The 27,530-nt window shown below is 56.5% G+C and overlaps 1 protein-coding gene across 2 annotated transcripts; it reads left to right on the top strand.

The window, feature by feature from the left end:
- The first annotated feature begins 4,216 nt into the window (after positions 1 to 4,216).
- IL11RA (interleukin 11 receptor subunit alpha) lies at positions 4,217 to 27,530 on the top strand. 2 transcript variants are annotated; one of them, XM_032676617.1, is made up of 13 exons: positions 4,217 to 4,315; positions 22,259 to 22,358; positions 22,713 to 22,773; positions 22,891 to 23,057; positions 23,234 to 23,348; positions 24,213 to 24,245; positions 24,611 to 24,774; positions 24,915 to 25,078; positions 25,193 to 25,334; positions 25,771 to 25,866; positions 26,056 to 26,155; positions 26,785 to 26,864; positions 26,969 to 27,530. In XM_032676617.1, the coding sequence occupies exons 2-13, from the start codon at positions 22,259 to 22,261 to the stop codon at positions 26,983 to 26,985; spliced, it is 1,239 nt and encodes a 412-aa protein (XP_032532508.1). In that variant the 5' UTR covers positions 4,217 to 4,315; the 3' UTR covers positions 26,986 to 27,530. The 2 variants fall into 2 exon arrangements, with proteins under 2 accessions (XP_032532508.1, XP_032532509.1); XM_032676618.1 differs by lacking the exon at positions 4,217 to 4,315 and adding an exon at positions 14,617 to 14,625.

Genomic DNA, 27,530 nt, shown 5'->3' on the forward strand with positions numbered 1-27,530 from the left:
TTGCCCATGCCTCGCAGCATGCAGTGTTTCACATGATGCCTCCCAGATCCTTGCAGCACACAATGGTGGGAGCACCTGGGATGGCTCAAGTCCCCATTCAGGTAGCTGTTCCCAGCCCCACACAGAGAGATTCCCAGTCATAAACAGCCTCCCAGCCTTAAACTCCACCCTTCAAGCCACCACAGTTGCCACCGTGGTGTCCTCTCTAGGAGGAGGACCATCCAGCAGGGACAGAGCAGGCTGTGTTGAGCTGCTGGCCACAGGCAACAAACATCTTTGGTCCTGAAAGCCCAAAGAGTGAGTGAGTCCAGTCTCTGCATATTGCAGTGGCAGCTGGGCAGTGTTCCCCAGTGGCAGCTGGGTCAGTGTTCCCTTGGGGGTGACAGGGGTGACAGAGATGGATGAAAATCCCTGGAGCAGAGATGCAGCTGTGGACTAGATGCACTACTGTTTTGTAGAACAGGAGGGAAGAGCCAGGGAAGACGTAACCAGACTGGGACATCCAGGTGTTAGTGCAGGTAGTGACTGTGGAGTGCCATTGGGCTGGGCATCCATCAGCAATTTATTCTGGCATGGTGCGCCTGGACACCTCTGGGAAAAGCCAACCTGCTTTCAGACACTATGATCACTGCATGGCACCAAGCATCCTGCCATCTTGCTCCAGGACAGGACTGCTCCCAGCTGCAGGATAGCAGTATGAATCAGAGTAGAGCAGGGCTGGCAGGGCGGGAACTGCGCTGCAGCACTTGGGGTTTTTGCTACCTTCATTTCACAGTGTGGGCAGCCCGAGCTGTGACCATAATAAATAAAGTGACAGCCAGGGAGCAGAGCTCTCTGGTTTCCTGTACACCTCAGGCTGGCCAGGGTAAACACAAAACAAGCCTGCACTTCAGACGGGGCCATGCCCACAGCATGTCAGCCAGAGCCCGGACACGCGCCAAGCCAGCCAGAGCAAAGCCACTGAGCAGGAGACTTCACAGGACAAGTCCCACACAAGGCAAATAGGCTGGTGCTGAACAGCCCCATTGCCCCACAATGCCCTGCACCTAGCAGACACCTGCACCTCTGGAGTGGTCACTTGTGTCTCTAGGATGTCAGGGATGGTCACTTCCAGGGCATATGTGTGCCCCATCCATGCCCAGGATGCATGGTCATGGAGCATCTTCAGACAGGCAGCGCTGAAATGGGCACTGGGGCAGGAGAGACTTCATGCCACCAGCCAGCCCTGCACACAAGGAGGCATACCCTGTGGCAATTCCCTCTGCCCAGAAACCATGAAAGGACACCATACATTGCAGACGCACTCATCTCCAGTCCCCACAGTCCTCTACCATCCATCCATCAGTTCCCCTCACATTATCCAGGCAGAAATACAGCAAGTGCTAACTCATCCAGCACGGCTGAGAACCAGCATCCCCATTCCTCAGCACAACATCACGATGTGGCACCTGCACATCAGCATGACACATCTTGCTTCAAGCTTGGCCCAATTCCAGCTCTCAAGTCTATGAGTCCAAACCTCCCAGTTTCTTCACCCAATCTAGCACATGGGAGCCCAGTTCATGGATGTGCCTGCTTCTTCCTGGCAGAGCTCAGGACATCTCTGAGCACATACCAGCAGGTAGTCAGGCAAAGCTGTGGACTGGGAGGGAGGGCAGCAGATAGCTCATATGGCCCCAGTTCATCTGGTCCTGCATGGGTTTGTGGTAGTGTAATATAAACCCCAGCCATCTGTTCACATGTCCAAGTCTTGATCTGTCTGGACAAGAGCTGGCAGCTTCCTCTCTGGCCTCTTTGCTCAGAGAAGAGGGAGAGAGAAGAAAGACCCTAGGGGCCCCAGATTCAGTCCTTATGGGGTGCTGAAAGGGGGACCAACTGCTGGATGGGATGCTGCTGCAGATAGCCTGGAACGTGTCTTTTCGGAAGTTCTTGTGCCACGGCAGAAAGGAGGAGCTCGAGGTGTGCAAAGCTCAAGATCCTCGTCTGAGCCTGAGGATGGGGCAGGGGAATGGCTGCAATGTCAGAGCTTCCTCATCAGGGAGATGCAGAGGAGTCCTGCCCCAAGGACTCCAGGGTACATGCAGCTCCCCTGAGTGCACTGCTCACCCAGCAGACCCCACACCACTGACAAACCTCCTTCTCCACCCAGCGCTGCAGCTCTCTAGCTCTGCTCAGAGATGGAGTCCCAATACACGCCAGATCCTCAGTACATCCCTCCTCCCAGCACACCATTGGGGTGTCTGCCAGCTCTAACTCCCAACACAGAGACCCCTATAAATCGAGTTCTGCTCTTAATTTCCTACCCCCAAAGGCGGCCCCAGCCCTGCGGAGCCGGGGGATTCCCCGGATCCTCAGCTCGGCTCAGCTCTCCAGCACTGCAACAGCGGAGAAAGCAGCGCGTGGCTCCCCGCCAGCGCTGGCGCCAAGCAGCCCAGCTCCCGGCGCCCTGCGAGCACCACGAAGTGTTGAGAAAAGCTCAAGGTCTGCTCCCGGGGGAGGACCCACGGCCAAATGCACGCTTGCAGCTCGCCCAACTCTGCTCCTTCCCGAGGAGCTGGCTGATCCTGGAAGATGCTCAGCGTCCCTCAGCTCACATGGACTGTGGAGTGCAGAGCAGCGTTAGGAGGCGGGAAGGGGAAAGTGAGAAGCCGGATGGAGGAAACCTCTCTCTGCTTGGGACCAGCCTCTCCCCCAGATCCCAAAATCCTCATGAGCCGCTAGCTGAGGACAGATGTGAGGAGGCTGGTGGGACCAGATCCCTTCTACAAAGCACCTGAGAGGCCACGTGAGCTGACTCAGGGAGGGACATCCCCAGCCCTGGCACTGCCCCAGCTCTTGTAGTGCAGGCGGGATGGATCTGGCCACATGTGGCTGGTGAGGCAGTAGCCCAGGCCACGAGCAGATGTGCTGCACTGAGCTATTCCTCGGGTGCTGTGGGCACCAAGCCTCAACCACAGCTGAGCACAACACCTGCAATGCAGCCCGGAGCTGGTGCAGTTGCTGGCATGGGCATGCTCACCCCACAGGGCCTCCACTTTTCCCAGAGTCTGTTATGGGATTTTGATGGGAGAGCTGGGACAAAGGAAAACACCAGTTTATTACCACAGGGATAAGAGGAGGTGGGATAACTCATGGGTGTGTTTTTGTGGGGTTCCAGAGATATGAAAGGACAGCAGCAGGCAGTCGTTTGTTACTGTGGGTTTCAGAGATGTGCCAGGACACAGGCAAGGATCAGTTTCTTACTGTGGGGTTGCAATGGGAATTTGTGACCCTGTTCATTCCTGCCAGGCTAGAGAGCCTTCCGTTGTTGCAGGGGAAGTAGACCTGTGTGGGACATGCACACACGTGGGGACATGTGGCCATTATCTCTGCACAGGCACCATGCCCAGTGGAGAAGGAAACGCTGGGCGTGTCCCAGGGCTCCAGCAGGGCCAGCCCCGATGGCATCACCTGGGGGAACCCCTAACCAGACTTGGCCTCATGTGCCACAGAAGGGGAAAGTGCCACCATGGGTCTTCATCAGCCGGTCTCCTGTTGCAGACTTTCAACAAGTATTTTTCCTCCTGAAAATTTTCACCATGATAAAATGGCAAACCCAATTCCAAGGGAAAGCAGGTCGGGTGGTGGACGGGTCCTGCACAAGAGGGACACAAATATGCATCATATGATGTGAGGAGAAACGAGTCTTGTTCTTCAGTTCAGGGACACAAACCCTGCAGCCAAATTTCACCCTGCATGTTACCCATCAAACAAACCACCACAAAAACAAACCCCAAAGAAATGCCCCGCCCAGGGGCAAGGGAAACTGAGTCACAGGCAGGACCTGCCTGACTCCGCTCCTCCGGGATGCTGGGTGGGGGCAGGCACGGCTGGTGAACGAGGGAGGTGCTGCCCCCCGAGAGCATCGAGGAGGGCTGTGCACCCTCGGGGGGAAGAGGGGGTTCCTGAACCTCGCGGGGACCCCCAAGCTCCGCAGAGCACCGCACATCAGCGTGCCGCGGTGGGATCCTATCCCGGCTCCCCCGCCGGAGCGGGACGGGGAGCCCCGCGGGGGACCACGCACCCCAGGGAGGCGGCGGGCGGCGGGCTCAGAGCCCTCCCGGTCCCGGGGGGCGGCTCACAGGCAGGAAGCGTCCCGGGGCGGCGGCGGCAGATTGGCAGAGCCCTGCTCCAATGGAGCGGCGGCGGCGGCCCCGCCGGCTTCGCACCGCCTGCGCTACCGGCCGCAGCCAGCCCGGTGCGGGCGCCCCGCTCCCGGCCCCGCTCCCGCTCCGTCTAGCGCCATGGACACATAGCCGCGGCGCCACGCAGGAAGGTAGGAAACAGTGGCCCCCGTCCCCACCCCGGGAGGGGAATGGGTCGCCGCCGCCCCGACGCCGCGGTGAGGGGCGCGCGGCTGCGGGCAGGCGGCTCCCCGGGGCCGTTTTGCTGCCCGGGCGGAGAAAGTTGGAGAGGGAGGGGGATGTGTGAAATGTGCCTGTCTGTCTGTGTCCGTGTCCCCTCAAAAAGTCGCTGGCAGGGATTTGCCCTCCCGGTCCCTCCCGTCTACCTATGGGTACCCGGTGCTGCTCCCCCTTCTCCGCCCTCCGCGCCTCCGCCTTGCCCGGAGATGCTCGGGGAGTAGACGACGTTCCCAGGGTGGGGTCTTTGAGCTCCTTCCCCAGCCTCCACAGACACCCCCCCTTCGCAATTTAGACAACCCCGCTGACTCTAAAGGGAGTTTTCTGGAGAAAGGCTGGAATGCCAGGCAAAGCGCCCCTCTGGCAGGGCCCCCTCTTCTCCTGGGGGGTCCAAGTAGGGAAAAGCTGCTCCCAATTAGGAGAGGCGCTGAGAGAGGCGCTTTCCCATGCGCGGGCGCTGGCAGGGCTCTCTGCCTTCCTTGTCCCTCCTTGCCCCAGGATGCTGTCTCAATCCCAACTTCTCTGTCCTCTGCCAGCCTCCACGAGTGCCCAGCCCTGAGCTGTGCCCACTGCCCCCCTCACAGGCTGGCTGTGTCACCCGCCAGGTCCTGTCCAAGCTCTACCTCTGGGCTGGTGAAGGGTGTCAAAGGGGTCAGAGGGGCTATCCTCGGCTCAGACGTCACTGTCAGCAAACCGAGACCTCGCTGTGACAGGGCATCTGGGTGCCTTGTGCCTGGTCCCCGTGGATGGGGAGAAACCCAGAGCTACGGCAACTCGTAGATGTGTTGCTGTGCCCAAAATGGCGTTGGATTGACTGGCATTGGTGACACAGACAGAGCTGAGATGTCCAGGGCTGGCTGAGCGCCTTGGGTGCCAGGAGGTGGCCACTCCACGTCTGGCTGTCTCGTTTGCTGAAGGAGGTGGGGTGTTTGCACTCTTGCTGTTTATAGGAGGGCAGGTCACAGCAAGGTTACACGTGGAGCTACATGGAGCACACAGCATCCCAGCCTGGCACAGGGCAGGGGAGTTTCAGAGGGAGCTGTGAGCTGGTGGAGGTCCTCCCATGGCAGGGACAAGGATGAGACATGGCTACAATGTTCCCTCAGCACCTATGCACTATCTGCTCCACCAACCTGGCTCTGTTCTGGGAAAGTGAAAAGGACAATATGTCCTCTCCAGAGAGCTGTGAACTGAACTTGGCAGCCAAAGTGGGACTGGAGGTGGCGGACAGGGTCTAATGCTGGGTGTCACGAACAGCGGGTGATAGGGAGGGCTCCCTGGAGGGTGCAGCTAAAGGCAGAGGCTGCCTGCAGGAACATGGGAGAAAAGCAGCTCTGATTTTGCCCTTCCTACTCCAGGAAGAGGAACTTCTCAGGGAGGGGAAAACTTGACTTGATTATATCTAATAAGCCACTTTTTCCCTGTCCCAGCAGTGGGGGGAGGAGGATGCTTGGCCAAGTGCAGGCCCTGTTTGTGAACGATGAATGAATGACTCACGGCACAACAAGTCTCCCCACCGTTTTCATGTGGCAGCAGCAGCAGTTCCCCTTTGCAGCTGCTGGGTTCGTCATGCAGAAGCTGTCATGCTAGATGGGCACCCAGGCAGCCCACATCCTACACATGGAGCTATCCTACCCTTCTCACATGCCTCACCTGGTCTATCCTGAGTTGGGAAACCCCCACAGAGGGTGACAATGCATGGCATCCTCACCTGCCATGAACTAGATGAGCACTCAGTTCAAACCCTCTCTTTCTACTCTGCTTTTATTCAAAGGCAACTCCAGACTCTTCCTGCTCACACAGGCCTCAACCTCCCTCCGGTTTCCTGCTGAATGCGTTCCTGGAGAGCTTATTCCCCTGTGGGTTTGTGCCAACATTGTGCTTTTAGTTCAAGACCTCTTCTCCCTCTCCAGTGTTTACCCTGCTGTATTTATAGCTTCCTTGTTAGGTTAAACAAGCCAAAGGATTCTTGCCTCCTCTTCTCCCGCGGGTTTGGCTCTGGAGGAAAACCCCTCGTGAGATGCTGCCCGCAGGAGGGGGCAGGTGCTGGCTTGTGTTTCTGCTCTTCTCCCTTTGGAAATTTTCAGCATCTCTCACAGCCTTTTTTCCCCTCTTCTTGTTCAGGCATGGGAAAGGGTGGCTCTGCCCCTGCCCAAAATATAGCCAAAGACAGAGCTTGGGTGGCATGGGAACTCTTCCCTATGGGCAATACACTGGGGCTTCACCAGCATTTGAAATGCTGATACAATGCCAGCATCAGGAGTTAGCCCTGGGATGTCTGAGGTGACTTGCTGGAATGTTTAGAGAGTTTTGTTTTTTTCTAAGTGTTCCTGTGGTTACAACAGCATCACAGGTATGAAAATCACCAAATCTCTCTGTCTGGGTGTGTCGTGACCTTATGACCCAAGTTCCTACCAGCAAAAATCTCCGTTCACCTCCTGGTGATGGTTTTCTCCTACCATCCAGGCTGTGAAGGTGGGGAAGGGCACAGATGTGTTGTAGTTGAGTCTTCCCCAACAGCCAGACTCCCATGGACCATTTCCATGGAAAAATGGAAAATTCCTCTGAAGATTAGAAGCAGGTTTGCAGTGTCAGGGATCAGCGTGTTAATGGGAATTATCTCTCAAGTCTGGCTGCTTCCCAGGTCTCTGAGTCACCTTGGCATGGGAGCAGAATGAGGTGAACTTTGGACTCTTTCAAAAGGTCACAGCACCTGCAGCCCCTGGAGCATCTGCTGAGCTCTCCAGTGCAGGTGGGCAGCTGGGCTGAAAGATGCAATTCTTCCTTCTCTCCAGTGGTATAAGCCTGGGACATGGAAAAAGCCCCTGACAAATATCTCCTCCTCTGGTGTTTTGGGGTGTTTGAGGTGGGAGAGATCCATGGGAAGAGGAATAAGAAGTCTGTCAAGACCTGATTTGCCTCCATCCTACCAGGACTGTGTGTGCACTGTGGTCACACTGGTCACATCTGATCAGAGAGCTTGGACTCACTCCAGTGGGGATTGATCTTTTCTGAAAAAGCTTACGAGGAATTTTGGAAGTGTCTAGCCAGGGGACAGTGACATCCACCAGTACCCTGCTTGTACATGTTCCCTAAAGGTGCTTTTGGAGAGGACAAGCAGGCTGGAGGGACCTCAGGAGACCTGACATTGTCAGGCTGGCTTGTGCAGGTGGTGATGGCCTGCATGCAGATGAGACTGTGCATCGACCAGGAGAGGGGAGGATGCTGAAAGCATTTTGGAAATTAGCTGCTTGGCTCTGGTCCCTCCCTCTCAATATGGAGACGGCTGAAATAGAAGCTGCCTAATGAAAACTGTTTCAGACCTGCAGAGATTGCCATATAGGGAGAGGTGGAGACGTTTAGGGCTCCTTCATCTAATGAAATCCTGATGGTGGAAAGAAGGTCATTTGGGCACCTTCTTGTTTACTGTATCTCCTAAAGAGAAATCAAGCAGTGCCAAGCGTTGTTGAGAAGCCAGTACTGAAGATGCAACGAGGGAAGAAGGGATGGGAGAAGCCTCTAGCTTTGGAGACCATCATCTCTGCAGCAGCTTGGAGAGAGTCTTCTGACCCACCGATTTTGGTGGGTGTTGTGCTCAGCTGTGGTTAAGTCTCATTCCACCTTGGGGAGCCCCAGACAGGGCTTGGGGCAGCTTCCTGACATCCTGCTGGTGGCCTAAGGGGTGTGGATGTCCCCACAGAAGAGCACGTGGGAGGCAGTTGGTCTGGCACAGCATCCCTGGAGCACGTCCCCCTAGGCTAGCGTGGCTATACCCGTCCAGCTGTTTCCTTTGCCTTCCTGTGCTTTCACCATCCCCTTCCTTTGGGACAGAAAGCTTTCATCTTGGCCAGACCAATAGTCGGAGCTGGAGCCAGGACCTCACAAGCCCCTCTTTGATGAAAGTCAACACAGGCATCAGTGCCTTTTGAATTCAATAACATCGTGAAAGGCACAGTTCAGACCTTGCCTTCCTGCAGAAGTAGATAGGGAAAACCAGACGGAGCTGTCATGCAGGGTCTCCATCGTGGTCCGGCCCGGTGCCGTGCCGGTGTTGCGACAGAGCTCCAGCAGCTGTGCTGAACAGCCCTGCAAAGGTCTCCAGGGATGGCCAGGCTGCAGTGGCCCAGCTTGGTTTTGCAAAAGCTACTGTCACGCAGGGTGCCCAGGCCAGCTGGCATCTCCCCAGATTTCCTTGCAGGGACAGGGCCAGCCCCCAGCTGCTGGGGAGATCTGCAGGAGTCTTTGCTTTCCATGAGTTTTGCCTGAGGCCTCAAGGCTCAGGAGGAGCTGGTGGACCCGACCAGCTATTGCTCCATCCTCATCTTGCAAGGGCCAACACGCAACCCCAGCGGGTTCTTCAGAGCTTTGGCTGCTTTTGATTTTTTTAGCTCCTGCAAGGCTTCTGGGGGCTGTTTTGTAGCTCCCTCGAGGCTGCTCCACCCCATCCTGGCTTTGAGTTTTGTAGCTTCATGGCTGGAGCATGGTTGTGCCAGGGGAAGCATGCCTTTTCCCTGGCCTCCCTGGTCCTGTGCCTGGCTCCATGTTCCTTCTCCCGCTGTGACTGTGCCTGAGGCCCTGGCACCCCAGAATCCAAAAAAACAGCTGAGTGCCTCCAGTTCCCTCGCTGCTGTGTTCCCTCTCCTTGCAGCACTAGGGCAGGGGCTGCACACAGCAAGAAGGATGAGGGCCCTTGGATGGATGAAAAGCTTAAGATAGGCATGGTCTGTGGGGAAGGTCATCTTGGTTTTCACCCCTGGGGCACAGCTGGAGGAATTAGTTGGGGCTGGGGCGGAGTGTCCTGCTGGATCCCCAGGCAATGTCCCCATGAGACATGTTCCCAGAAGGGTGAGGGTGCATAATGGTGAGCAGGTCCAGCCGTGCATGGAGAATTTTCTTCCTCCAGTGCCTGGAAAGGTCCATGAGAGCTTTTTTTCACTTATTTTCTCCATCTACCAAGAACAGAGGCATCCTGCAGTAGCATTTAACCCTCCTGGGGTATGCAGGGGACCTCACAGTGCTGCTGACAACGTGGCCACTGCATCTCCATCAGCAGCGGCATTTCAGGGACAGCAGCAAACGCCTCCCCGCCATCCCTCACCACAACCAGAGGAGGGTGGAGCAGAGCCAGAGGCAGCATTTGCGGCCAGCTCTATGACTTTCCAATTACCAGCTCGCCTTGCCACCGCGTGAGAGGTTCCTGCACCTAATTTTTGGTGAAACGATCCATTTTTCTCAGTAATTTAATAGCGTGGGCAGGCTGCTTGCTGACGGGGAGCCAGCAGCCAGCACCGAGGAGCCTGTGTGCCGGGCTGCCGGCCGTAACCACCTTCCCTGGGCAACGCAGGAATGCTGACCTAATAGAACAGACATTTAAAGAGGAGTTTTGGAGAGCAGCTCAGCTCAGATTCGGCTCACGCACATGGCTTCTGATTGTAGCAGGGTCTTTCCATGCTCCCTCAGGTCCTGGGGACTGGCATGGGCGGAGGGGATATCCCTGATGGGAACCGGACACCAGGGCATGAACCATCCCAGCCGTCAATAGGCACAGCAGTTGCCTTATTTTCCGGGAAAAAAAGTTGCTTCAGGGAGTCCAAGTTGTGAGCTGAGGCTGGGTTCAGTGCCCGGCTGCGGCTCTCCCAGGCTGGAAAAGCCGTGGTGTTTCACTCTTGACATTTTCCAAACGAGATGTTTTGATTTATTCTTTTTTTTTTTTAATTTATTTTATTCCCCACCCCAAGGTAATGTTTGGAAGACAAATTTAGCTCGATTTAACTCAAACCAGTTTAAAAAAGTAAAACCACTGAAAACTAAACAAGGCCTATCATTTAGAACAAAATGTTTTGGTTTTCATTTTCCTTTTGGCATGAAAAACACAAACTTTTTTTTTTCCATTTTCCTCCTGACCTACAAACAATTTTGCTGTGTTTTTTTTTTCTCCTCCTGGTTCGTTCCCAAGACCACATTGTGCACTGAGGCCAGGGGACAGGCAAGCCCTGGTGCTGTTCCCAGTGGGACGGGGGTCCCAGGATAGGTGCTTCCCCACGGAGACCAGAGGAATCTTCCAAAGGCAAGCAGAAGCCGTTCTTCTCATTGCCAGCACTGACTCAGCTGGGAGCTCCCTGTGGAAAAGGGAGGCCTCTGGGTGTGGGTCTGTTCTGGCTCTCCTAGGGGGATGTGAACCCCTGGGCAGGGCAGAGCTGTGCTGCGGGTGCTGTGCTCTGCTGTTGGGCATCCCCACTGGGAAGGGCGAGCTCTGGCACTGCCTCTCTCCTTGTTTATTCAGGTTTAAAATTAATCTGACCTTCCCCCGCTCAGACTTGTACAAACATGGCACATCCCTGAGTGGGGAGCTCCCACCGGCCTGAGGGGAACCTTGTCTGTCTGTAACCTGTGGCATCACTGTCCCCTCTGGGTGAGGTCCTTACCAGGATCTGGGTGCGGGGGGTGCTGGGGAATGGTGGGGTGCCCACTGTCACTGTCGGTGTGTCAGCTTCCTCCTGGCAAAGGCACCTCTGGCCATAAGTCAGCACATGGTTAATCCTCCGGTACAAGCTGCCAGAAGACTGAGTGCCCGGATCTGGCGTCTCTGGGCTGGGCAAGGGGTGGCTGCGATGCTTCCATCCGGGGCAGGAGCCAGTGTACCAGAGCCAGCGATTGTTCCCCCAGCCTTGATACCCTCCATCGCCTGCCGACCCACCCTCAACTGCCGTACCTGCATCCTTCATCCTTTGCCAAATCCCAGCTCTCCTCTTTGCCCCAGCCTCACCGGGCTTTCAGCCGAGCAGGGAACAGGGAAGGGACGATGGGAAGCAGCACTGGGGCTAGACCTGGTGCAGAAGCAAGCGTCCGACTCGTCCACCACCTGATTTTATTTTATTCCCCTCTCAGTGCCTCGCTGCATACCACAGCCGTGCTTTTTATAGCCCCCAGCTGCAGCCTCGGCGTGCTCCCAGCCAGCTCCCCGCCGCAGCCCTTCTCGCTCTGTGCCAGCAGCCCCGGCCGAGGGGGGATGGACAACATTCCCGGGGTCCCCGTGGCGGTTCAGCGAGAGGAGAGCACGGGCTGCGGAGGAAGGCAGATAATTAAACCCTAACCCGGAGCCACGCTCCCGTGCCGGCGGAGGCGTTTAAAGAGCCGCATTAGTCACCCCGGTCGTAGCCGGCGCGTGCCGCGTGCCAGGTCGAAGGCGAGCGCTGGTGGCCCGTTCCTCACCGTCCCCTCTGGTGCTGCCCAGGGCTCTTTCCAGCCAGCCCAAGCCACTAGCTCCTTCCATGAGTCAGTCTGCTCTGACATGGGGAATGCCAGTAGAGGGGGTACTCCTTCCACCCCCAATCTCCCCCCAGCCTCTTGGCAGGTTTACAGGGGCTAAAGTGAGATTAAAGGTTCCTGCCCGCTCCCCGGGAGCACTTTCATGAGCACCTGGGGTTTGCTGCTGCGTTTCCGCATCCCGCAGCCATTTCCACGGCTGGGATGTTGCTATGGGATCTGGCGCGAGGAGGAGGAGATGAGATAGGGGGTTCTGTTGCAGTCTGCCTGCCTGGAGCACCCCCCTCCATTAGGACGTGGGGTTTGCAGAGTGGGGGTTGCCGGCCAGCAGGCATGGAGTGATGAGCATCCTCGCTTGGAAGCAGCGGGGGGGCCCAGCGTCTCACTCCCCGGGCTTTCTCCAGACGTGATTTCACCACTGCGGGGAGGGAGCACGGCCAAGGGACAGGCCCTGCTCGCCCCGACGGCACCCGGTTCTCCTGCTGGGGCGTTAGTCATTTGGGCCGTGGCTGGGGGTGGGATGTGGCTGTGGTCCCCATGAGACAAGGGTTTGGGGATTGGAGAGCCTGCACTTTTGGAATGCTGTCAGGGGAAAGGGGGAGGGATGGGGGCAGGGATTGATGAGGGGGATTTCTGGGCTCCCAGCCCACTGTCCCCTCCTTGCTGAGCTGGGGAGGAGGGCAGAAGGCAGTGGTGAAGCCAGATGTGCACTGGGCATCTGCAACCAAGCAGGTGGGCCAGGATGGGGCCATCTTTGCCGGGCTGATGCCTGTGGCTGTTTCCCACCCTCCTGGTTTGACTTTTCACAGCTGGACATGGCAGCATGGAGGCAGAGGCAATGCTGTGGAGAGGCACCATCCTGCTTCATGGATGGATTTGGGGAGATGTCCCGAGAAGAGGGCTTCTGCAGAGGTTTTTGGGTCCCTAGAGATGGGGGGAGCCCCATGGAATCCTGCCATGTCCCCTTACTCAGTGGGGAAACAGAGGTGTTGGGTACCCAGGGCTAATTTTGAGCCTTAACCAAAACACCGTCCAGCTTGTCCTACTTTCATCAGAGATGCAGGGAGAGGCCAAACAGTGGAATACTGGTGGCGCTGCCATGTGGCTGCCGCCAAACAGGACTTGGCAGCCTTGGCTCCATGCAGGCAGGGCAGTGAACAGGGGAATGCAGGGAGCTGTTGAGGAAGGGGTGTGCAGGGGTGGGTTTTACAAAACTGTAGCTGTAATTTTGACCCACTATGGGTAGCTGTAGAGGGGTGGCCTCCCAAATCTGCTCCCTCCTGAAGATGATGAGTTTCACTCCTGAGGACTGGGGTCTCTCTGACAGCAGCTCAGTCCTTGGACAAGGTAAGGTGGCTGAGAGGCTGCGGGAAGGGGGAGCTGCTCGTGCTGCCGGCCAGGTGCCGAGCATGACGGGAGAGGGGAAAGTCTCGGAGACTCGTTCCGAAACAAGGCTGCCCTTTTATTCTACTTTACGACTGCATTTTAATATCCACAAACATCCCTCCCTCCCAGGGCTGCTGCCAGCAGAGCCTGCATTGCCTGTGCTTGGCCTGCCGAGAAACCCCGGCCAAACCCTGGGCCCCAGCTCAAGGGAGAGGATTATTTTTCCCCCCTCGTTTTTTTGTAAGATATGTTTTCTATAGCTCTAATTGGACGGGCTTGAGCCCCAGCCAAGGCAAACACACCTGGGGGAGCCTCACTTTACAGACCCCATTTGCTGTGTCGGGGGCTCTGCTCCCTGCACAGCCGCTGCCTGGCCCCTTTATAGGGGAGGGGGCTGCTGGGGGTCGGGGGGTAGGACCGCTCCCACGCCAAACCACTGAGCAACCTCCGCGGAGGAGGAGAGCCCAGCGAGGCGGCGCAGGGAGATGGTGCAGAGGCATTGGAGGCACCCAGCAGAGCCCCATCCCACAGCAAGATTCCAGCCCGGCGTGGAGCTGAGGTATCTCCCCCCTGCCAGTGCTGCTGTGGTGGCACAGGGCTCTGTGCCCACCGGGGTGTGATGCTGTGGGTGGGAGATGCAGCGGGTACCAGCAATGTTTTGCCTTCCTGGGGTGACCACATGTATATCAAGGGTTTGCAGCCCCCTAAATGTGCATGTGCCTGTGGAGGGAGGAGGTGGGGGCTCCTCAGCATGTCGGGGTGTGTTTTGGGCTGCAGGACCACCTACCCAGTGAAACTCATCCAGAGACTGTTTGGGAAAGCAAGCAAGGGACATCAGCGTGCCAGGCCACTACAATGGCTTGCATTGACAGCCAAATCCATGCTGGACTGAGCTGACTTTTTTTATGGGTCTACTCAGCTGGGCTCTTCTCCCTGAAGTTGTTTCAGGGTCTACCTCCAGTGCTCCCCTTACCAGTCTGCTGTGCAGTGCTGGCACTCCCATGCCAGGGTCTCATGGGTTTCACACCACATCAGTGCTTAGCCAGAGCCAAGAGAGCTCTTGGAGGTCTCTACTTGACCATGTTGGGGTCCCACCTCTTCTGGCACTGGGGTGCCTGCCCTGACAGTGTGATGAGGGCCAGGGAGGATCAGCATCCTTGGGTGGCACCCAGCACTTGGCTCATCCTGGGGTACATTTTGTCCCCCCTTCCATGTGCCATCTCCTAGGGATGTGGAAGGCACAGTGCTGTCCCCCACTCCATCCTCAGGGATGTATTTAGCACATCATCCCCTCCTTCTCCACCTGCCCATGCAGTGAGCCAGCAGCACTGAGCAGGCGTCACCACTGCAAACTGCCCTCCTGGTGCTCAAGGTGCCACTGACTGCTCCAAGGAGGAACTGTGGCACTCCCTTCACCCTCGTCCCTCTGGCTGGTACTATGGAGATGCTGCCTGCTGAGGGAAATACTATGGGGTTTTGGGTGCATTGCCATCCCGGTGCACCCAAAGCACTTTGCATCAGCATCGCTGACTTGGAGCAATAAGAACTGAAGTGGCAGCTTAAAATCCAAAAGGTAGGAACCAGCCTCACCAGGACCTGCTGTTTCCCTTCAGGCAATGGGCTGGGCTGGGGGGGTTGTACAGGCTGGGATATGCTTCTTTCCCCCTCTGGTAAGTGTGCCAGGCCAGAGGATTTCTCTGTGCATGGCTGGGCTTTGGGGCATAGCCGGAGCTGGGGCTGTGCAGAGGGCAACTCAAGCGTTTTGTGAAGGATTTTGGAGCTATCTTGGCCTCCAGTCAGAGCAGGCTGCAACGGGAACATTTCGAAATTCTTTTGGATGAGGAAAATTCCACGGACAGCCCCCCTCCAGAGAAAGTTTGGGATGGCTGAAATGTTTGGAGTGAGAGGCTGCTTGCTTTTGTTTACTCTGAACTATAACATTGGAAGGGGGGGAATCCAAAGGAGAAAAAAAGACAATAGGATCGTGTAAACAGAGCTGGCCCTGAGTCGGACCGAGGCAGCTCTCCAGCACTGGGGAAGAAGATGTGTCAGCACACTCACTGGATTGCCCTGCTTTCCCCCACTCGGATACGATCACACTTAATCTTTCAGGAGAACTTGGCTGGGTTTTTTTCCCCTAGCAGAAAACGAGCTGGACAGTGTTTTTCCAACCTTCTCAACTCAGGCAGGGCTCAGCCCCATCCCCTGGCTCTGTGCTGCAGCCCCCAGCTTTTCCCCACTTTTTACTGCTTTCCCACCTCTCCTTTTGGCTTGGGGGCTGCTATCTGATTAACTTGCAAGAGGTTTGGGGCATGGGTGCTGCCTCATTGGGGTGTTTCTTCAGCATCTGTCCCTGCCATGTGCCTCCCTTGAGCTGCCTCTGCTCAAACTTGGTGATCTGAGGTGTCTTTTACAACCTTAATTATTCAGTGATTCTATGAAAGCAGGTAGGGTTGACTCCAAGGTTGGAGAAGACAGACCATGGCTGTCCCACTAGGTGTCAGAAACTGGCACTGGCATCCCCAATCACACATTGTCAGGGGTCTGCAACTTCCATCCCTTCCCCCTACCCATAGTGGTGTACAACAGGTTAACAGGCCACCCTTTGGTGGTGGCTTTATTTGGCTGCCCAGGTGGTCCTTAATGACTCCCGAAATCCATCTCCAGCCCAAAAGGGATTTTGTTTTGCAAAAGGAGTGACAGCAAATTGCTAGCTGGGGGAGCATTTGTGTAAGGTGAGCTGTTTATTTTGGCCCTGCAGCGTTTTGGCTGACCCGTGCGCCTTCATGCCTCAAGGATGGAGCGGAGCCCGATGGCTTCTGGGCTCTGGCCAGCTTTGGAGCAGGGGGAGGGATGGGGGAGCACCAGGCATGGGGATGCTGTGGGGCCCCTCTCCAGATCAGGGTTCCCAGCTCCAGGCTGCAGTTCATCAGGAGCATCGGAAGAAGCTGGATGTGCCTGGGCATTCACATGTATGTACAGACATGTCTGTCCCCTGCATTTATGCATGTGTATGCTCTTGTATGAGCTCTAGGGCCAGCTTATGGGGGAACTTTGTTCTGGTGCAGATGATACTGGGGGGGCAACATGCTGGTTTGCAGGGTGGTACCCGGCTGCTCTGTCCTGCTGGAAGCTGTGAGTTCACTGAATTCTCTGCCAGCCTGGGCTGAGCCCAGGAGCAGAAAAATATCCCAAATCCTAAAATGTTCCTGGGACAGGAAAAGCCTTTCCCACCCTGTTCTAATCACAGGGTGGCCCGGCTCTCTGCTGGCAGGTCCCACCCGTGTCCCCAGATCCGGCACTGTGCCCAGCCCTGTCCTGCAACCATGTGCCAAGGACAGTGGGGATGCGGCACACTCCCCCCACCAACTTTCATGCCTCCACCCTAAAAATAATCTCCAAGCTGTAAAGAAACTCACCAATGCTATAGCTACAGCACTGGTAGGTTTCTTTACAGCTGAGAAATTATTTTTAGGAATTTCTCTGGCACGTGGCTTTGGAGAGGAGAATGTGGGGATGGGGATGGAGAGGGGGGCGCCCCTTCTCTCCCCCCTCGGAATGCAGCACTGCCAGCTGGCACGGTGTTGGGGCTGCTGGCTGCTAACAGAGCCCTCGCTGTTTTGGCCCTTGCCAATGCCTCTGGTTACAACCGGGAGCCAGAGACCTTTTCCCGCAGGATGGAGTAGAGGAGGGCGGAAATCAGGGCGTTGGGGTGGGAGTTTCCCGGCTGGGGTAGGAGCAGAGCCTGACCTCCACGATGCTGCTGGCATGCTGAGGTGTGTGGTGGCCCCCCGGCCCCAGGAACCGATAGCAGCTGCTGGCTCCACAGAGGAGAGAGGTGACCCTTGGGTTACTGGGGGGCTCTGGGCTTGGCTTTGGACACCAGTGGGGCTGTGGTCAACTGGGCATCATCAGAGGGTATTGGAGGGGGTTGATCTGGATGGAGACTTGCATTTTACCTGGCTGTGGACGTAACTGGTTCCATGGGCAGTGCTGGGGTTATCCCTGAGTTTGGGCTGAGCTGGAGTTAACCCCACTCTTGGGTTGCGTTTGGTTTAGCCCCACATTTGAACTGTGTAACCCCATGATTGGGCTATGCTGAGGTTAACCCTGTGTTTGAGCTGAGCTGGGGTTAACCCCGCTCCTAAACTGCACTGAGTTTAACTCCACATTTCAGCTGTGCTGGGTCTAACCTCACATTTTGGCTGAGCTGGGTTTAACCCCGCTCCTGGGCTGCGCCGGGTTTAACCATGTATTTGGACTGCACCGGATTTAACCCCAAGTTTGGACTGCACTGGAATTAATTCCTCTCCTGAGTGTGGCTTAGTGGAATTTAATTTTGCTCCTGGATTGCATGGGGTATAATCTCAATTTTGGGCTGCCCTGAGTTAAATCTCACACTGGGACTTTACTGGGTTTAGTCCCACATTCAGCCCCTGTGCACAGGGCTTATTGAACTGCAGTGTCCTCCCAAGGAAAGACTCCAACTGGTTTTACTGGTTTAACTGGGGTAATTCCAATGTGCTGGGGTTGCACTGGCTGCAGCTGTGCATGTGTGTGTGCTGGCCCAGCCCAGCATGGCATGGTACCCACAGCACGTATGGGGGTCCATGCACCCCACCAAAGTGGCACAGAGGAAAACAGCCCTTTTTGAGCTCCCCAGGGCTCTGGAGGGGCTGGGGACAGCGCACAGAGTATCACCCAAGGTGGGCAAGGTATTGCCTCAAGTGTGATTGTGCGTGGCCCCAGTGGCCCTAGAGGTGGTGGGGAACATGCTTCCCTCCCTCCCAGCACCCTGCTGGGCTTTCTCCACGCAGCCAGCGGTTGGGAGGGTGCCAGTGGTTGTTGCAGGGGGTTGTTGCTCCCCACACCCCAAAGGTGCATGTTCCTGCAATGATGATGAAAATCACCAAGGATGCAGGGGTGGAGTGCTTGCAGGTCTCTGGGCGGATCAGTGGGCACAGGGAGGTACTCAGACCATGACATGGGTCCTCACAGTGGGACATGATGCTTCTGCAGGGCTTCCAGGAGGAAAGGGATTAGTGGGGCACTGCTCCCAGCCCCACAGGAAAGCTAGGAGAGGGGAATTCCTGCTGCTTTGAAATGCCGCCTGTAGGATGACATTCCAACATAGGACATGTTTCCTACAGCAGGCACTGGCAGAAAAGAGGGTTTGGAGTGCAGGGCTGGGGAAGCACCCCCAGCTCAGGGGCAGCAGTATAGAGTGAAGCCATCTCTGGGGCATTAGAGCCAGCTTTGGGTCTTTGCCCATTGCAGAGAGGCTTTTTGCAGGTGGGTGACTCTGTCAGGACCTGGCACACGGCAGGCAGAGCTGCCAAGTGCTCTTGGGTCATTTGCCATATCTCTGTTACAGCAATGCTGCCTTTGACCACCCTGAGGAGAGGTTAGGAGGCATCTCAGTTTTCTGTACTCGGTGGGGAGCATCTCACATGTCCCCATTGCCATCTGCAGCCCTGAGGCACAGTGTCATCTGTTTCTGTCCCCATCCCCACCATCCCGGCTCTGTGTGCGGCCCATTCTCTTTGAAGAGTGACTTCAAATGAAGCAAAACAAAAAACCCTAAAAAAACAAAACCAACTGTCTTTTAAAGCACTGAGCGCAATGGAAAGTTGGCTTCCCCCAGGAATCTGTGCCGGGCTTTGCCAGGCCATGGCAGGGCACAGCACAGAGCAGCTGTGCCGAGGGGATTGCCCCACCACACGTGGACATTAGTGCCAGTGCACATAGCCGTGATTTTGGGGGAAGTTTTGGCTCACAGCATTTAATTTTGGATGCAGGAAGGGGCCTATGGCAGGATTTCTCCCCGCTACTCCCCAAAAATTTTGGATGAGCTCAAATGGTGCCCAGTGGAAGAGCAGGGTTGGTGCGGGGTGGAGCATGGCACCTTGTGTGTTTGGCTCACATTCATGGGTACCACAGGCAGCCTGGCCACCCTGGCGTGCCAGTGACAAGAGCATTCCATGCTAATGGAGCAGGGTCTGGCACCACTGCCCTTCCTGCCAGGACCAAACCACTCCCCCAGGCTGAGCTGGGTCCCTCTGCCCTGGCCATGGCACTGGGAAATCACACAGCCCTGGGCAGGCAGCAGATGTCTCTTGGGCCAGGATTAGTATGCAGGCAGGAAGAAAAGCTCTGATTGTTCCCTCTGTCCCGGCTCGGCTCCAGGACCACTGCGCTGGGACTCTGCGTCCCCAGAATGTGTCACCGCTGGTTCAAGCATGAAGGGATGTTTTCTCTGCCTGTGTGCCCATTTGTGGGGGTGCAGAGCCACCAAGGAAGGTGGCCTGGCCATGCACACCCATGTGTTCATCTGCACGCTTGTTTTTCCCTTGGCCAGGGTGTTCGGTGGCAGAAAATACGGGAATCCTTCCTGGGCGGGCTGTCTTGCAGCACCACGCCCCCTGCCATGCCACTGCACCCAGGGATGAGGGCTCCAGGTCTTCCCTGGTTCTCTGGCTCCTTCCGTTTTTGTCTGTGGCCTTTGGGCAGGGGAGGAAGGGCTTGCCCTTCTTCTTCTCTCTGCAGTGGTGCTCAATTGGAGATAGGTTTTTGGCAGTGCTCGTGGAGGTCATTTACTTAGACAATGTGTGACTGGAGGGGCTTGGAGCTGTCCTCCCCCACACTGTGCTGGGACGGGTGGTCCTGTGAGGCAAGGCATGGGGTGGTGGGGTGAGGATGGGGACTGCTTGGCGGGGGCCCTGGGACAAAGGGTTTTGAAGGGTGGAGGATGCAGAGTGGGCCTCAGGATGAGTGATGTTAGAGTTAGGGTTAGGATTAGAGTTAGATCACTGAGTTTAGGGTCTAGGTTAGTGGTCCCTAACCAGACTTAACCACTGGGGTCATTATGGGGATGTGCTGGGATGCAACTGGGGGCAAGGTCTGCAGGGATGTCCTCTACCACCAAGTGAGGCTCTGAGGTGCCTCTGGGTCCTCTGGTGTTACCAGCCCCAGACAGGCCAGGCCAGGCCAGGCAGGGCTTCTTACACTGTTCCCTGGGGACATTAGCAGTGTCTGGCTGCAAATTGTGACATGCCCCCAAGCTCTCCCCTTGTCCATACAGGGAAAGAGGCCTTTCAGTGTTGCGGCTGCAGGGTCATTTTTCCAGACTGACCTTGAACCAATCAGCATCCCTAAGACCAGGCAACCTGGTGTCAGCAGTGAGCCAGTGCCCAGAGCATGTTCTCCTGCCACAGAGCAACATGGTGAGGGTGAGCGAAGGGTGCAGCAGCTCTGTCTTCACCCTCTGCAGCATTTGAAAAAACAGAGTGGTTGGGAGAAGAAATTATTTTATTTTAAAACTATTTTTCTCTATATATACTAACCCACTCTCCCTTCTCCCTGACATCCTCCTTTCCACCCCCCCCCGAACCATTTCTTCACTCTGGCCCACGTGGTGTATGGAGTTATTTTTGGTCACTGCTTTTAAGACAAAATACACTCATTTCTGTCTTCTTTTTTTTCTTTTTTTTCCATCACCAAAATATTTTACTTTCAGGCCAAATGTTCCCAGTTACTTACCAGCATAGTTTTGGCAGAGACCTTTTAACTGATGTTTCTTGGGAACATTTCTACTGGTGGTTTGGTAGGAAAAGCTTAGACAGTCTCATGAAATTATTTACATTTTGGGCTTGTGTTTGAGGCTGCCTGGCATGTTCAGGACAGGGTTGATGTGGGGTGCCACACGCCTTTCCCCCTGCAGCAGATTGCCTTGTAGCTCTCGTTTTCTTCGCCAGGCGGTTTGGTCTGTGGCCATGGGCACCCGACCGCAGGAGGGGAACCAGCAGCTGCTTTGGGGTACCTTTGCTGGGCTGGAGCATCCATCCCTCCAGTCTCTCAGCTGTTGAACCCTGGGGGACACAAATTTATGCCTGCACTTGGGGCTGACAGGTCGCTCACTGCCTCCTGTGCCTGCAGCCCCTGTCTGCTTACACTTGAGAGCAGAGCCCAACAGTGTGAGTATAAATAACAGGCCTGTCCATTCACGAGGGGTGGGCAGAAGGGTCTTCTAGGGAGAAATTCTTAATTTCTGACTGATACAGACAGTGTGATGGTGCTGATAGGGACAGTGCGATGCTGGCCAGGATGGATGCCCTGGTGTATTGCTGGCTGGCACAGACAGGGTGATGTGGTTTGTTTGGGATGGATGGGGTGATGCTGTCTGGGATGGACAGGGTGACACTGGCTGAGATGTGCAGTACTATGTAGACAAGACCAGATGCAGGGTAATGCTGGCTGGCACAGACAGGGTGATGCTGGCTTGGGTGGATGACTTAAAGCAATGCTGGCTGCAGTGGGCAGGGTGATGCTGGTAGAGTAGGACAGGGCAATGTTGACTGTGTTGGCCAGGGTGATGCTGACTGATATGTGCAGGTTGGGATGTGTATGTTTATATGTATAGGTTGGGATGGAAAGGGTGATGCTGGTAGGGAGACTCCAATCTGGGGCAGGGGTTGACCCATGAAGAGCTGGGTGCACATCCCTGACTCCACATCCCCTGCACTTCTCATCCCAGAGCCACTGGTGATCTCTGAGTGCAAGGAAGGGATTTCAGGGCCATTCAGCCGCAAATAGCCCAAAGGGGCCATAGATCTACACGGAACCAGCCTCATGGACCAGATCTACATAGATCTACATGGACCAGCCTCACAGTGGGTGCAGGCATGGGCAGTGATGTAGGACTTGGTACAGCCTGAGTTTTCACAGTCCTGCTCTCCATGGCTGTGTGAGCCTGTTTAGATCTAACTGCTATCTCCTTCTGTGTAAATACAGGCCAGAATTTCTCTTTGGTCCCTTCCCACTCCAACTGCACTTTCACGGCTCTCTGGACCACCCTGGGACTGGGAGCCAGCCAAGGCTTCCAACACAGGATTGCAATGGCAAAGAACCCTTAATCCCGCCAACCCACACATCCCCAGGCTCCTGGTCAATGTTTGCCCTTTGCATCTCCCCTCCAGGCACAGGGACTGCCAGCAGCCAGGAACCAGCTGTGACTGTGGCACAGACCCTGCCAAATGTCACAGCTGGTGTGCTGGGATTTGGTCCTTGTGCTGTCCCCAGCAGGATGGAATGAGACAAGAAGGAGATGCAGGGTCCATGGTCCTGCAGGAATGCTCTGTGATGTGGACCCTGCCAGCTGCCCTACTGCAGGGGATAACACCCTCTTTCTTTCTGCTCTGCCTCCCCAGATGCGCAGTTCCATCCCAGGCCTGGGCAGGGTGATGGTGTTCCTTGCAGCAGCCCTGGCATCCGCCTCCCTCGCCGTCCCCGGGGGTTGGGAAGAGGAAGGTGAGCTCCCTACTGAGCCCCCCACATAGCCCCCCCCCCATCCCAGGCATGAGGACCCTGAGGGCACCCCATTCCCTCCAGGCAGGAACAGACCTACCAGAACTAGGGCACTCATGGAACGCAGCCCTGTGGTGATGGGCATCCTCTGGCCAATGCCCCCCTGCATCTGCTCGTTACCCAACCCCAGCTGGGACCAGTCCCTGCTAGTCCTCCACTGTGGTACCTGTGTGAAGCAAGACCCCACAGCCAGTACCCACTGTGGGATACAGCCACAACCTGTCCACCTCCACTCCCAGCCCTGGCATGGGGTGTTATGGAGTGCTAACACTGATGTGGGGATATGTGTCCCTCCAGGTGTGCAGTATGGACAGCTGGGCTCAGATGTGACCCTGTCGTGCGCTGGTGCCCCTGCTGGGTAGGTCTTTTCCATGTACACTGGAGGATTTATCCAATGGAATGGTTTACAGGGTGGGCCTAGGATGACCTGCCATTCCTGTCCTCTAATGCAACCTGCCCGGTCTCTCCTCTCCAGCTCGCCAGTGCAATGGAGACGGGCAGGTGCTGCGGCACTGCCAGAGGGCTCAGCCATCGAGCAGGGAGCCCTGGTACTTCCAAGTGCCAGCTTGGCCTCCATGGGAACATACAGCTGCCATGGCGAGGACGGTGGCCTCCTGCACGCTGTATCTCTGCATCTGGGGCGTGAGTAGCGTGTCTGCGGGCTGGGCTATTGCGTGGGTGTCACCTCACTGGGATGGGTCAGTGATGCCTGCACCCCCGCCAAGGGCTTGCCAAAAGGGGTCTTTGGCATCTCTGTGTGCTGAATGTGCTGTGGGATGGGGCGCCCTCACTGACTGTCACTTTCCCCTGGACCTCAGACCTGCCGGGAGTACCATTTGTGTCCTGCAGAGCATCTGACTACGAGAATTTCTCTTGCTCCTGGACCTCCAGTGTGGAGACCTTCCTCCCCACCAGATACATCACCACATACAGGTAATGTATCCCCACAGGGCATGGACTGGGTGGGTTATAGGGTGAGCTCTGGGTCCCAGCCAAGGTTGAACACCAAATCCAGCTGGCCATCCCACCCGCACCCTGGGTTCACCTCCTGCTTCGAGGACCATGCTGCACCCCTGAGCAGGTCATGTTTTGGGGTGAGCTAAGCTCCAAGCATTTAATTCCTACCTGGGGGGACCTCAGCATCACTGCGGGGCTGGCACAGGCAGGCTCCCGCCCTACTGACAGCTCTGCCAGCACCAGAGGGACTGTAAAGGAGAAGCAGGTCATCTGCAAGCCGCTATGCTCCGGCATGCTTTGGAATGAAAGGAGCCCTGACAGCATCGCTGCTTCTAATTATCCCTGCGAGCCAAATTAGCGAGTGGCTTTGAAGTCCAACAGAGCTCGTAAAGTACAGCCTTGCTGAACGCTGCAAGAGCCAGGGGCTTGGTGTGGAGGGGGCTGCGTGGAGCATAAGGGGCTCTGTGGGGAGGGGGTAGTGAGAAGCAAGGGGTTTGGGGGGCTCTAGGGGAAGTGTGAAGCTGCTTTTAGCAGCATCTCTGTATCTTTGCTACTGTGTGATGAAACTCCAGGCAGGGAAGGGGTCCTCTGGAGAAGACCCTCTTGGACTCCACAATCTCTTTTCTCTGGGACCCCCACCTCCTGCTGCCAGCCTGCTCACTAACAGACCTGGGTATAGTTTTAGTTCTGTCTCCCTTTCTGTCACATCTGCATAGATGTGGGAGTAAGGGGCTATTCTGCAGTGTGGAGACCCCTGTCTCTCCTCTGGGTCACAATGGGGTTGGCTTCATGCTGCCCCCTCATCCTCATCACCTGCTTTTTCATCTGTCTCCATGGCAGGAAGAAATCGCTGACAGGTGAAGAGAAGCGGAGGTAGGATTGACTCCCACCCTGCTCCTGCTCCCTTGAGACTGGGCCCCATCCCAAAGGCTCTGCTGCAGCCTTCAGCAGAGACCCCAAAGCGAGGGCTGGGGGTCCCCGTTGGGGAGCCATCTACCTAAGGCTGGGGGTTTGGGAGAAGGGCTTGCCCCATGAAGGGACCTTCCCAGGGGGATTGGAGCTGGGATGGGGGTCCCTTCTGTTGTGCTCAGAGGGACATGGTGGACTCTGGAAGGGTGAGTGCAACTGAGCTGGAGGGGCTGCCTCCTCCACTAGAGTCTTGGCATGGAGGTCTCCCATGGCACCTCCTTGGCAGTGTTGGGAAACTATGTGTCACCACCCTGCCTCCCCACCTACAGGAACAAGAATGGGCACGTGGGGCTGTGCCTGCAGGATCCATCCCGCCCTGGCACCTGCACCGTCCACAGGTCAGAGTTCTGGAGCTCCTACCGGATGAATATCACTGAGGTGAACCCCCTGGGCTTCAGCTACCGCCTCCTTGATGTCACCATGCAGGCCATCAGTGAGTCCCCATCCATCCCTCTGTCTGTCCCAGTGTTCATCCATCCCCCAGGCTGTTACATTTGGGTGACAGAGGTGAACCCAACATCTCCGTGCATGGCAGTGCAGTGTGACAGGGGCCTTCTGTCCTCTCTCTCACAGTTAAGCCGGATCCTCCAGAGGGCTTGGTGGTGGAGCCCATTCCCCTGGCCCCGCGGCGGCTCCACGTGAGCTGGAAGTACCCCTCCTCCTGGCCCAAAGAACCCCACTTCCAGCTAAGGTTTCGGCTCCAGTACCGACCCGTCATCCATCGTTCCTGGTCTGTGGTAAGCACTGTGCAAGGAAAGGCAAAGCCAGCATAGGAGCAGGGTGTGGATGGGGCTGGAGAGGGCAGTGGGGGATGCCCCTGCCTGCCCCACACCTCCCCTCTGCTGGCACAGGTAGAGACAGTGAACCTGTCAGAGGTTATCACAGATGCCTTCGCCGGGCTGGAACACGTGGTCCAAGTCAGTGCCAAGGATTTCCTGGATGCAGGGAATTGGAGCGAGTGGAGTGCAGAGGCCCGGGCAACACCAGTCAGAGGTGAGAGGGGGACAGGCTGCATCCCCCAGCAGCCCTACCATGTTGCACCATCCCTCCCTGAAGTCCCTCCAGCACCCTGAGCTGCCTCTTTCCAGTCACTTCTCCATGGCACCCATTCCCCCAAATACCAACCAGAGCAAGTCTCAGCTCCTGGGCCACTTAAAGTTGGGAGGCAGAGCTGCAGGAGGACAAAACATCTCCCAGCCCATAGCAGATGTACTGCTGTGCATAGCAGATGTACTACTGCCATTTGGGGATTGTCCCCTGCAGACTTGGGGCAGAGTGGGGTTCCCAGAGCACCACTAGCACCTTGAGGGCACCCTGGGGCTCGTGGGATCTCTGGGGCATAAGGTTACCTTCTTTACTCCTCTCTGTGGGTCCCTGAAGTTCTGTGCATACTTTTGGGTGAATGTTTCTATCCCCTCTGTCCTTCCAGACCTGGCCACCACAGCAAGTGAAGAAACCACTACAGAGGCCAGACTGGAGAGCCTGGCTGAGGAGCCCTCCCAGGCTCCCAACCCTGAGCCCATCAGTGAGTAGAGATGGGGTGGCAGTCAGGAGTGCCAGGGTGGGCACATGTGTGGTTTAGTGCAAGGGGAAGGGTCTCTTGCTCCATGCCTTTGTGTGGCTGGGCTGGTGGGGTGTCCAGGAGCTTGCAATAGGGTCCCCCAGGTGCTGGGGACTGTGGCATCCCTTGGCTGTGACAGTCTCTCTGTTCCAGACCGCAGTGACCCCTTGGAGAAGATGGCTGTCCTGGTGTCCCTTGGGATCTTTGCCTTCTTTGTCCTGGCTGCTGTTCTCGTCATCACCATCCTCATCTGGTAGGTTGGGTTTTGAGAGTGAGGGGTCTGTATGATTGCTGTCCCCATCCCATTCTTGCACCTGAACCCTCAGCATGGAGTGTCCTGTGTCCCCTGAGCCCTACTCTGGGGTCCCTGCCAAGACAGACTTGATGCTCCATAGGGTGGTTTATGCTCCCCTTGCAACCCCCTGTCACATCCAAGCCTATTCCCAGCACACTCAGTGCTGCCCAGTCTGCCCGGGGTTCTTTCCAATGAGCCCAGATCCATGGGACCTTTCTCGGTATTCCCCAAAGATGCTGCTACTACTAACACCCCCCCAAAGGCTCCTGCCTTGCTGGGGGCTCTCATGCTCCAGAGTCAGCGCAGACACCCCTTCATATGTCTTTGCTTCTTGAGAGTTCTACACTGGGCATTGCCCACTCTCCTTGCCATGCTGTCACTCTACTGTCAGTCCCTGTTCCCAGCTCAGTCCTCCTCTATCTCATGACCAGCTTCTGCTGTAGCCCTGGAGATGACCCGACAGAGAGGTTAAGCTGAGCTGGACACAGATGGATGGGAACACAGAGCAGGATCACTGGGGTTGTGGGCAATCCCAATGCTCCGGGGAGCTGCTTGGGGTCTTCAGCCACTACTGCTCTTTTCCCCAGGCTCCGGATGAGGAAACATGGCAAGGACAAGACCAAACCCAACTTCTTGGTTGCTGCCACCCACTTGAAGGCACTACCAAGTGAGTCATGGTGCAGGGCAGGTAATGGGGCCAATAAGAGGCAGGGAGTGGGAAGCGGGGAGCAGGTCAGTGCCCCCTTGACACCCTGTCCTCTCTCTTGGCAGAAGCCCAGATCCTGTAGTGAGCCCTGGCTGATCCCTGCTCCCTGCACCTGCTTGCCCACACGTGGGACTTGATGCCACTGCTGGCCCCCAAGGATCCCACACCTCCTGGGTCACCCACAGCTGTGGACACTGCCAGAGCCCCCAACACCCTTGGGCTGCAGGATGGATTCTAAGGAGAGAGGTTCTGGCTCCCAGGAGCATTGGACTGCCCAAGCCCACCAGGAGCTGGCTGGAGTCACTTCAGGCTCAGGGTGACAGGCCAGCTCCACCTCTGAGCGCTGCTAAACAAATGGGGATAAGACACTGAGCCAGCCCCACTTCACTGCCAAGTGTTGAGGGGGATCATGGGTGTAGGCTCCCGGGGGTGCCGGGCATCAGTGAGCAGGGGGTGCTGAGCCTTGCCCGCCACCGCCCACCAGCCGCCAGCAGGCGGAAGAGAACTGCCCCCACCCCTTCCCTCTGCCCCTCTCCTCCATGCTGTGGCTGGATGGAGCAGTGATGCCAATAAAGGAGTTACGCCAATGTCCCCAGTAAAGGGGATATGCCATTGGCACTGCCTAGA

The sequence above is a fragment of the Chiroxiphia lanceolata genome, chromosome Z, assembly GCF_009829145.1.
Source record: "Chiroxiphia lanceolata isolate bChiLan1 chromosome Z, bChiLan1.pri, whole genome shotgun sequence".
In the NCBI taxonomy this organism is placed as follows: domain Eukaryota; kingdom Metazoa; phylum Chordata; class Aves; order Passeriformes; family Pipridae; genus Chiroxiphia; species Chiroxiphia lanceolata.

Excerpts from the sequence above, each read along its gene's own strand:
- IL11RA (XM_032676617.1), top strand. The coding sequence starts at position 22,259 with ATGCGCAGTTCCATCCCAGGCCTGGGCAGGGTGATGGTGTTCCTTGCA. Across the intron at positions 25,867-26,055 it reads TCCCAACCCTGAGCCCATCA|ACCGCAGTGACCCCTTGGAG; the intron begins GTGAGTAGAGAT and ends TCTCTGTTCCAG. Across the intron at positions 26,156-26,784 it reads GTCATCACCATCCTCATCTG|GCTCCGGATGAGGAAACATG; the intron begins GTAGGTTGGGTT and ends TCTTTTCCCCAG.